The sequence below is a fragment of the Entelurus aequoreus genome, linkage group LG02, assembly GCF_033978785.1.
Source record: "Entelurus aequoreus isolate RoL-2023_Sb linkage group LG02, RoL_Eaeq_v1.1, whole genome shotgun sequence".
NCBI lineage: Eukaryota > Metazoa > Chordata > Actinopteri > Syngnathiformes > Syngnathidae > Entelurus > Entelurus aequoreus.
Window position 1 is genome coordinate 81,384,684 of NC_084732.1, and position 12,547 is coordinate 81,397,230.

Below are 12,547 nucleotides of genomic sequence, written 5' to 3' on the forward strand. Positions count from 1 at the left end.
TTAAACTTTTCTTGTAAAATGTTGACTCACGTTGAGTAAAATTACGACTTTCACTATAACACTGCCAACATTTTAAGTTTTTCTTGTGCAATTCCAACTCATTTTTCACAACAAGCTTTTTTATATTTGCAGAGTATGTATATATTATTAATGTTGTAAATACAAAGCTTTACATATCTAGAAGGGGTGGTCCTAAAGAGGAAGGCATTATTCGGAGGTCTCAAGAAGGTCACAAAAACAAGAAAGTGTGTGTGTGTTTGTGTGTGTGTGCGTGTGTGTGTGTGTGTGTGTGTGTTTGTGTGTTCGCTAGCTGGATGCATGCCAAATTCCTGGAGCTGGACAGTGGGCGGGGTGTGGCAGTTTAATCCCCCTACCAGCCTGCACACCTGTGGACCCTGAGGTGGGGGGTCGGACTAGATGAGGGGGTGTGCGAACTTGATCTCGGTGTACATGAAGTACATGTGCCTGGAGATACTCTATACTACAGAGATGTCTCTTTCATAAGGAGGCGGCTCTTTAATGGGACACAGTCTCCCCTCAGGGAGCAGTCAATAGAGCAAAAGAACAGCACACCCTAGTGGAAGGTCCTGCCTGACCTAAATAGCAGGAATGGGACTTTTAGTTTCAGTTCTATTTTTGTCTTATTCTTACGTCCACGGTGATTTATTAGGCACTTCTGATGAGGCCCATATACCTAATTTTACGGACCATAGCGCACTGCCGATGAATGGTCTATTTTCAATCTTTTTTCATATATAAGGCGCACCGGATTGTTTTAATGACATTCAGACTTTACTTAAATCGATAATAGAGCAGCATCTCCTCATCCGGAAACAACAACAACAAGGTCCCGTGAAAAAAACGTCGGACCCGAACTCTCTAATAACTAAAGTTCCTTGGGTGAATAATGTAAACTCACTACACCGGTATGTTTTAGCGTTTTCATGGCGAGTTTACTGACAGATATAAGTAACAACTTTACACTACTTTATATTACAAATGGCATATTTTGTCAGAATGATCAAAGACAAGTGGTAATTATTAATCTACTTGTTCATTTACTGTTAATATCTGCTTACTTTCTCTTTTAACATGTTCTATCTACACTTTTGTTAAAATGTAATAATCACTTATTCTTCTGTTGTTTGGATGCTTTACATTAGTTTAGGATGACACCACAAATTTAGGTATCAATCCGATACCAAGCCATTACAGGATCATACATTGGTCATATTCAAAGTCTTCGTAGACTTAGACTTCCTTTTTATTGTCATTCAAATTTGAACTTTACAGTACAGATAAGAACGAAATTGTGTTGCATTAGCTCATGGTAGTGCAAGATAAAAGAGCAATAAGGTGCAGATATAAATACATAGATTACTGTACAGATAAATATATTGCATTCTTGCATATGCATCCACATTTATGGATGTATGTTATATTGTCTTCATGTAAGTAAGAAAAGATTAAGCATTTTATTAACGCATATTATTTCCAGGCTTTCGCGGGCCAAGTAAAATAAATGGCGGGCCCGATTTGCCCAGCGGGCCTTGAGTTTGACACCGGTGGTTTAGGATGTTTTATGGCCTTTATGCCAAAAAGAACAGCTTCTTTTTTTTTTTAATTAGAAAAATGCAAAACGTGCAATATTCCTAAAAATAAGTTGCAGAGTGCAGTATTTCAGGTTGGGTAATTACAGCCTTGAATAGGTCAATAATTAATGATGTTGATAAAGGAGACAAGTAAACAAAAATGATTATTTTTAAAGTGCTTACAGAGTTAGAATGAGAGAAAAAGAATGCAGGACTCTATTGAGTTTACGCAAGTATTTTTATATATGTCTGCCATGTTATTTTTAACTGCTCAACACCATTTGCATTGCATTTCATCATCAAAGCTCTGAGAATTAAGCTCATGGTTTTCTGGCTCCATCTGGTGGTTATGGGGCGCAATTACATCAAAGTAATATTTTCTTGTCCTTTCAATTTGGTTTCAAAGGAAAAAACATAAGTAATATACCGGTATTACAGTCTGTTAAAAAAGTATTTATAATTTGAGTAATCAATTGTTGATGTATTTTTCATTGATTAAATATTGTTTCAAATAAGAATCGCGAATCATTTGCAAAATGTATGTTTTTTTTTTACACCCATACTGGCTGTGGTGAGAGACACACAAACAGTGGGCAAGAACAAATTATTATGATTCGATCTGTAGCAAAGTTCGTACATTAAGTGGTTTGTAAATCAAGGTTTTACTGTACTCTGGCTGTGGCGCTTTTTTTATGACGTCACTTCCTGTGTGGGGTGCGGTCTTTCTGGCGTCAATTCCTCCCCGAACTCAGTTTGTAAACGATCAATGAGTCCATACAAAGCTAAGAGCCGCAGAGGCGCACTTACCCGTGTAAAAAAATGTATGAGGAGGGTTACCTTAAACAAGTGTGCCGTGGGAGATTATCTAATTTCACCTATTTGGGTTATAAATATTTTTCCAAACCAGTAATTATAGTCTGCACGTTATGTGTTGTTGTTGAGTGTCGGGGCTGTCTAGAGCGCGGCAAAGTAACCATGTAATACTCTTCCATATCAGTAGGTGGCAGCAGGTAGCTAATTGCTTTGTAGATGTCGGAAACAGCCGGAGGCAGAGTGCAGGTAAAAAGGTAAAAATGCTTAAAACCAAAAATAAACAAAAGGTGAGTGCCCCTTAGAAAAGGCATTGAAGCTTAGGGAAGGCTATGCAGAACGAAACTAAAACTGAACTGGCTACAAAGTAAACAAAAACAGAATGCTGGACGAGAGCAAAGACTTACTGTGGAGCAAAGATGGCATCCACAATGCACATCCGAACATGACGTGACAATCAACAATGTCCCCACAAAGAAGGATAAAAACAACTAAAATATTCTGGATTGCTAAAACAAAGTAGATGCGGGAAATATCACTCAAAGGAAGACATGAAACTGTTACAGGAAAATACCAAAAAAAGAGAAAAAGCCACCAAAATAGGAGTGCGAGACAAGAACTAAAACACTACACACAGGAAAACAGCAAAGAACTCAAAATAAGTCACGGCGTGATGTGACAGGTGGTGACAGTACACCTACTTTGAGACAAGAGCTATATTGATGCATGCTTAGTTATGGTTTAAAGTCATATCCAACAATTACGACGACGACTTTTTACAGTCAACTGAATTACGTTTTTTAATGATTTCCGCTGGTGGTGTGCCTCCGGAATTTTTCAACGCAAAAAAATGTGCCTTGGCTCAAAAAAGGTTGAAAAACACTACCTTAAACGATAGTTTAGTGTGGCTGAAACGGGGCTTAGGCTAAATAATTATTCGTTTAAGGTAGGGATGTCCGATAATGGCTTTTTGCCGATATCCGATATTGTCCAACACTTTAATTACAGATACCGATATCAACCGATACCGATATATACAGTCGTGGAATTAACACATTATTATGCCTAATTTGGATAACCAGGTATGGTGAAGATAAGGTCCTTTTTTTTTAAATTAATAAAATAAAATAAGATAAATTAAAAACATTTTATTGAATAAAAAAGAGAGTAAAACAATATAAAAACAGTTACATAGAAACTAGTAATTAATGAAAGTGAGTAAAATGAACTGTTAAAGGTTAGTACTATTAGTGGACCAGCAGCACCCACAATCATGTGTGCTTACGGACTGTATCCCTTGCAGACTGTATTGATATATATTGATATATAATGTAGGAACCAGAATATTAATAACAGAAAGAAACAACCCTTTTGTGTGAAAATGGGGAGGGAGGTTTTTTGGGTTGGTGCACTAATTGTAAGTGTATGTTGTGTTTTTTATATTGATTTAATAAAAAAATAAAAATAATAATTTAAAAAAATGATACCGATTAAAAAAAAAAAAAAACAACGATACCGATAATTTTCGATATTACATTTTAAAGCATCGGCTGATAATATCGGCAGGCCGATATTATCGGACATCTCTAGTTTAAGGGGTTATCCGGCTTAGTGTGGACATAGCCTGAAGCAACTAGAAAAAAAAAGACCAAAAAGAATGTCTTTTGATCCTTCCACCTTGGCCCAGGTGTGCTTGAGGTGATACCGGCTGCCTGATCTTATCTCAACATGAGGGAGACAAATAATACACCCTCTTGCTCCCCAGAATCCCTTGCAGCCATAGAGGCAGATAGCTTTGACATGGTCACCTTCTTCCATGTCACGCCGCACACGCACTCCGTCCCCTTTGCTCCGGTTCTTTCCGGGACAGCTGGGCGAGCAGCTGCGGTGCTGACGGGGGCACGGAGCGCCGCACCGCAGTAATGTCCCCTTTAACCTACATGTGGCACCTCTCGCTGCTCGCACACCACAATTGGATTTGTCACCCTCTCTGTTGATGTAAGTTATGCCGCATTGCTTCCAGATGGACATAAATCCGCTATGATTATAATCTATGCGACAATATGTCAAAAGCATGCTGGTGGTCTCTCTTAGGGCTTCATTTTTCTCTTGGTACTTGGCTGCAGTTAATTGGACCTACGGTTTGGCAACATAAATGATTTCCTTTTCTTATGCGACCGCATGGAAATGATGCTTTTATGGTGCATGTCCATGAAAACTCGACCATATAAACTTCAACTAAGAACATTAGGCACAGCCGCACAATCTAATGGGATCCAATGCAAGATCTGTGATGTAATCATTTGTAAACCGTATTTTCCGGACTATAAAGCGCAACAAGATTTGAGCCGTACCCACAAATTTTTTGAAAAAAAAAAAGTTTTTTAATATATTAGCCGCACACTCAGTTGCGATCAAAAGTTGTAAAGAACATAACGTCATGGCTGTCTTGAGTTTCCAATCATTTCTACAACTCTTATTTTTTTGTGACATCACATGGACAAACATAAGACCTTCTGGAGGAAAGTTCTGTGGTCAGATAAAACAAAAATGGAGCTGTTTGGCCACAATACCCAGCAATATGTTTGGAGGAGAAAAGGTGAGGCCTTTAATCCCAGGAACACCATTCCTACCGCCAAGCATGGTGGTGGTAGTATTATGCTCTGGGCCTGTTTTGCTGCCAATGGAACTGGTGCTTTAAATGGGACAATGAAAAAGGAGGATTACCTCCAAATTCTTCAGGACAACCTAAAATCATCAGCTCGGAGGTTGGGAGTTGGGCGCAGTTGGGTGTTCCAACAGTACAGTGACCCCAAACACATGTCAAAAGTGTTAAAGGAATGGCTTAATCAGGCTAGAATTAAGGTTTTAGAATGGCCTTCCCAAAGTCTTGACTTAAACGTGTGGACAATGCTGAAGAAACAAGTCCATGTCAGAAAACCAACACATTTAGCTGAACTGCACCAATTTTGTCAAGAGGAGTGGTCAAAAATTACCAGAAGCTTGTGGATGGCTACCAAAAGTGCCTTATTTCAGTGAAACTTGCCAAGGGACATGTAACCAAATATTAACATTGCTTTATGTATACTTTTGACCCAGCAGATTTGAGCACATTTTCAGTAGACCCATAATAAATTCATAAAATACTTTTGATCGTGACTGTATATACATTGTGAAATGATTTATTTACACAGAAAGATTTTGTAAATGTTTATTTACATACCATAATGATTTCCAAAAGGTGCCTAAACGCGGCAGTAAAACGGATGATCAAACAAAACAGAAGACATCGTCATGGACCCACTATCTGCGGAAGCTAGCTCTCCAATCAGCTAAACAGACTCAATAACTCCACGGTGACGTTTTGGAGAATTTACTGAGGAATTTGTGAAACTGAAACAATACAAAAATGATGTTGTTGTAAGTTAATAATACTAACACAGACACTTGTGAACGTGTTAGCCTGTTAGCCAATGCTAACGATGCTCGCTTGATTACATTACGATAGAACGTACAAATATGCGTGAAAACAGTCTTATATACGTCACAAATGGGACGGTTTAGTAAGTAAGAATAGTTTTAGTTATACTGTAAAACTTACAAACGCGTCTTGTAGCGACGAATGAAGGATCCATACGAGTAGAAACGCAATGGACGGCAAGAAGACGTAACGGGACAACGGCACCTCTACTTCCGGTTGAAAGTGGAGATGTCAAATAATGGCTTTTTTGCCGATATCTGATATTCCGATATTGTCCAACTCTTAATTACAGATTCCGATATCAACCGATACCGATAAAAACAGTCGTGGAATTAACACATTATCATGCCTAATTTTGTTGTGATGCACCGCTGGATGCATTAAACAATGTAACAAGTTTTCCAAAATAAATAAACTCAAATTATGGAAAAAAATGCCAACATGGCACTGCCATATTTATTATTGAAGTCACAAAGTGCATAATTTTTTTTAACATGCCTCAAAACAGCAGCTTGGAATTTGGGACATGCTCTCCCTGAGAGAGCATGAGGAGGTTGAGGTGGGCGGGGTTGATGTGGGGGGTAGCGGGGGGTGTATATTGTAGCGTCCCGGAAGAGTTAGTGCTGCAAGGGGTTCTGGGTATTTGTTCTGTTGTGTTTATGTCGTGTTACGGTGCGGATGTTCTCCCGAAATGTGTTTGTCATTCTTGTTTGGTGTGGGTTCACAGTGTGGCGCATATTTGTAACCGTGTTAAAGTTGTTTATACGGTCACCCTCAGTGTGACCTGTATGGCTGTTGACCAAGTATGCCTTGCATTCACTTGGTTTATTGGCGCTCTGTACTTCTCCCTACGTCCGTGTACACAGTGGTGTTTTAAAAAGTCATAAATTTTACTTTTTAAAACCGATGCTGATCATTTTGAAACCGATACCGATAATTTCCGATATTACATTTTAAAGCATTTATCGGCCGTTATTATCGGACATCTCTAGTTGAAAGCACTAAATGGAAGGACCCTGCAGTACCTGCGGTCAGCGAACTCGTCCGAAAGACGGCGCTATAGCAATAACAATAACACACCTTTTCAGTGTATTTGCTTGGTCAAACTAGTTGCATTATTGCTTTGAGTGAAGAAAAATAGAAACATTTGCCTCACTGTTTAACAAGCCGCAGGGTTCAAAGTGTAGGAAAAAGGTAGCGGCTTATAGTCCGAAATATACAGTAATTTGATTAAAAAATGCATATTTTGACTTATATTATACTTATTCATTGTGGAAAGAGTTTAAAATGCACTTTTTTTAATCCTGCCATTGGATTGCCAAGTTGTACTGGAACAAATCAAATCCCTTACATGAGTGTGTGCTGTGTTAAGTAATTGTTCTCGGAAATGTTTCAATTAATTGTGTCCTTACCTTAGGTCTGCCTCACCCGTTTGCCATCACCGTGTTTGAGGACAGCCTCTACTGGACTGACTGGCACACCAAGAGCATCAACAGTGCCAACAAATTCACGGGGAAGAACCAAGAGATCATCCGTAACAAGCTGCACTTCCCCATGGACATCCACACCTTGCACCCCCAGAGGCAACCTGAAGGTCAGGACTCAAACATGCTGGATGTTGGATCAGAAATGTTTCCTTTACTGTCACAGTTTAGAGCAAATACCAGGTATTAGTATTATTAGAAAGTAGAAAAAGGAGGACGGGCATATGTAACCGGCGGCTCATGCCCTGCTTTTTTGGTCCACCCCGGATTCGAGCGTGCTAGCTACCGAGCTAAACCCCCGGGCTATCAACCCGATAGCCAGCATTGCTTTTGAGGTCGTCTGGTAGTGGGGTTTACCAACGTACACATACCCCAGTCACACTGACTGGCCTCCATTGAGACACTTGTGATTTAGGGCTATATAAATAAACATTGATTGATTGATTGATTGATAATAATGGAACAAGCAAATACAAAATCTGAGTTATCAAAAATCAACATTCTCCTAATAGACATTTTTAACAGTCATGAATTTTGTTCTGTCCTTAAATTGTGACATGCAACCTACTGGTAATGCAGTGATACATTACATACATGCATACATACATGCATACATACATACTGTACAGACTATACATACATACATACTGTATAGACTATACATACATGCATACTTACATACATACATACTGTACAGACTATACATACATACATAGACTATACATACATACATACATACTGTACAGACTATACATATATACACACATACTGTACAGCCTACACATACATACATACTGTACAGACTATACATGCATACATACTGTACAGCCTACACATACATACATACGGTACAGTATACTATACATTACAGTATAGTACAGTACACTATACATACATACATACTGTACAGTCTATACATGCATACATACTGTACAGACTATACATACATAAATACATACTGTACAGACTATACATACATACATACATACACACATACTTTAAGCCTATACATACATGCATACTGTACAGACTATACATACATACAGACTGTACATACATACATACATACATACTGTACAGACTATACTTACATACATACATACTGTACAGACTATACTTACATACATACTGTACAGACAATACATACATACATACTGTACAGACTATACTTACATACATACATACTATACAGACTATACATGCATACTGTACAGACTATACATACATACATACTGTACAGACTATACTTACATACATACTGTACAGACAATACATACATACATACATACATACTGTACAGACTATACTTACATACATACATACTTAACAGCCTATACATACATACTGTACAGACTATACACACATACATACTGTACAGACAATACATACATACATACTGTACAGCCTATACATACATACTGTACAGCCTATACATACATACATACATACATACATACATACATACTGTACAGATTATACATACATACTGTACATACTTTACAGCCTATACATAAATACTGTACAGACTATACATACATACATACATACTTTACAGCCTATACATACATACATACATACATACATACATACATACATACATACATACTGTACAGATTATACATACATACATACTTTACAGCCTATACATACATACTGTACAGACTATACATCCATACATACTGTACAGACTATACATACATACATACTGTACAGACTGTACATACATACATACATACATACTGTACAGCCTGTACATACATACTGTACAGACTGTACATACATACATACTGTACATACATACATACATACTGTACAGACTATACATACATACATACTGCACAGACTGTACATACTGTACAGACAATACATACATACATACATACTGTACAGACTATACTTACATACATACATACTTAACAGCCTATACAAACATACATACTGTACATACATACATACATACATACATACTGTACAGACTATACATACATACATACTGCACAGACTGTACATACATACATACTGTACAGACAATACATACATACATACATACATACTGTACAGACTATACTTACATACATACATACTTAACAGCCTATACATACATACTGTACAGACTATACACACATACATACTGTACAGACAATACATACATACATACTGTACAGCCTATACATACATACTGTACAGCCTATACATACATACATACATACATACATACATACATACATACATACATACATACATACTGTACAGATTATACATACATACTGTACATACTTTACAGCCTATACATAAATACTGTACAGACTATACATACATACATACATACATACTTTACAGCCTATACATACATACATACATACATACATACATACATACTGTACAGATTATACATACATACATACATACTTTACAGCCTATACATACATACTGTACAGACTATACATGCATACATACTGTACAGACTATACATACATACATACTGTACAGACTGTACATACATACATACATACATACATACATACATACTGTACAGCCTGTACATACATACTGTACAGCCTGTACATACATACATACTGTACATACATACATACATACATACATACATACATACTGTACAGACTATACATACATACATACTGCACAGACTGTACATACATACATACTGTACAGACTATACATACATACATACATACATACTTTTCAGCCTATACATGCATACATACTGTACAGATTATACATATATACATACATACATACTTTACAGCCTATACATACATACTGTACATACTTTACAGCCTATACATACATACATACTGTACAGACTGCACATACATACATACTGTACAGACTGTACATACATACATACTGTACATACATACATACATACATACTGTACAGCCTATACATACATACTGTACATACATACATACTGTACAGACTGTACATACATACATACTGTAAAGACTATACATACATACATACTGTACAGACTGTACATACATACATACATACATACAAACATACTGTACAGCCTATACATACATACAGTACATACTCTACATTAGTGTTGTTCCAAAATGTATTTAGATACTTTTCAATACTTTTCTTTATAAAGAGGACCACCAAAAATGGCATTATTGGCTTTATTTGAACAGAAAATCTTACGATACATTAAACATATGTTTCTTATTGCAATCAAAGAACAATTTTGGCCCTAAATAAAATAGTGAACATACCAGACAACTTGTCTTTTAGTAGTAAGTAAACAAACAAAGGCTCCTAATTTAGTCTGCTGACGTATGCAGGAACATATTGTGTCATTTCCCATTCTATTATTTTGTCAAAATTGTAAAGGACAAGCTGTAAAAATGGATTATTAATCCACTTGTTCATTTACTGTTAATGTATGCTTATTTTCCGTTTTAACATGTTCTATCTACACTTTTGTTAAAATGTAAAAATCACTTATTCTTCTGTTGTTTGGGTACTTTACATTAGTTTTGGATGATACAACAAGTTTAGGTAGCGATCTGATACCAAGTAGTTACAGGATCATACATTGGTCATATTCAAAGTCCTCATGTGTCCAGGGACAAATTTACTGAGTTTATAAACATAATATACATTTTAAAAAAAGGAAAAAAATATTTTGTGACGATAAAAAATATCGATGTAAACGTTGAATCGACGAGATTCGCTATTCTACTTGGTATCATTACAGTGGATGTTAGGTGTAGATCTACCCATGGCATTTGTTTACATTCAGGAGCGCTATCTTTTGTTAACGGTGACGCCGGTGAGCTCTTGTATCCTCCTATGGTGTGTAGTGAAGCATGTTTAGCTATTCCTCGTCCTGCAGAGATGATACTTGTAAGAAACGTACTTTATTTGTCGCCATGGAGCCTAGGATTAGTGATTTAGAAGTAGCTAAAACACTGCCGACTGCGAATTGACGTTAGCCGCTAGCTAGCTAGCGAGCCATGTCTTAAAGCACCTCTTCCTGAGGACATTTCAGTGTTATAACTTCACCTTTATCGTTAGTGTTTAGGCCAAAATGCGTCCGTTCTCTCTTTTCTGTCTAGACACTGTGTCTGCCTGTCACTACTTTGTGATTGTGCGCTGCCGAACATGCTCCTCTGCTCATAAAACCAGCAAAGACACGACGTGACGATGGCGCGCCCTCATGCTAGTTAAAAAATAAAAATAAAAACGGGGAACCGGTACTTTTCAAACAAGTATAGTACTGTTTTTGATTCATTAGTACCGCAATACTATACTAGTACCGGTATACCGTACAACCCTACTCTACATACATCCAAACATACATACATTATATACTCTACATCAGGGGTCACCAACGCGGTGCCCGCGGGCACCAGGTAGCCCGTAAGGACCAGATGAGTAGCCCGCTGGCCTGTTCTAAAAATAGCTCAAATAGCAGCACTTACCAGTGAGCTGCATCTATTTTTAAATTGTATTTATTTACTAGCAAGCTGGTCTCGCTTTGCCCGACATTTTTAATTCTAAGAGAGACAAAACTCAAATAGAATTTGAAAATCCAAGAAAATATTTTAAAGACTTGGTCTTCACTTGTTTAAATAAATTCATTATTTTTTGCCTCTTATAACTTTCAGAAAGACAATTTTAGAGAAAAAATACAACCTTAAAAATGATTTTAGGATTTTAAACACATATACCGTTTTACCTTTTAAATTCCGTCCTCTTCTTTCCTGACAATTTAAATCAATGTTCAAGTAAATTAATTTTTTTAATTGTAAAGAATAATAAATACATTTTAATTTAATTCTTCATTTTAGCTTCTGTTTTTTCGACAAAGAATATTTGTGAAATATTTCTTCAAACTTATTATGATTAAAATTCCAAAAAATTATTCTGGCAAATCTAGAAAATCTGTAGAATCAAATTTAAATCTTATTTGAAAGTCTTTTGAATTTCTTTTAAAATTTTTGTTCTGGAAAATCTAGAAGAAATAATGATTTGTCTTTGTTAGAAATATAGCTTGGTCCAATTTGTTCTATATTCTAACAAAGTGCAGATTGTATTTTAACCTATTTAAAACATGTCATCAAAATTCTAAAATTAATCTTATAGTCAGGAAAAATTACTAATGATGTTCCATAAATTATTTTTTTTATTTTTTCAAAAAGATTCGAATT

At 36.5% G+C, this 12,547-nt stretch overlaps 1 protein-coding gene across 1 annotated transcript in view; it reads left to right on the forward strand.

Moving 5' to 3' along the window:
* The window catches only part of LOC133639760 (low-density lipoprotein receptor-related protein 4-like), a 284,058-nt gene that overhangs the window by 219,554 nt on the left and 51,957 nt on the right, over positions 1 to 12,547 (forward strand). The window contains exon 15 of the mRNA XM_062033354.1: positions 7,301 to 7,477. Within this exon, the coding sequence (XP_061889338.1) occupies positions 7,301 to 7,477 (177 nt within the window). The remainder of the gene's footprint in view (positions 1 to 7,300; positions 7,478 to 12,547) is intronic.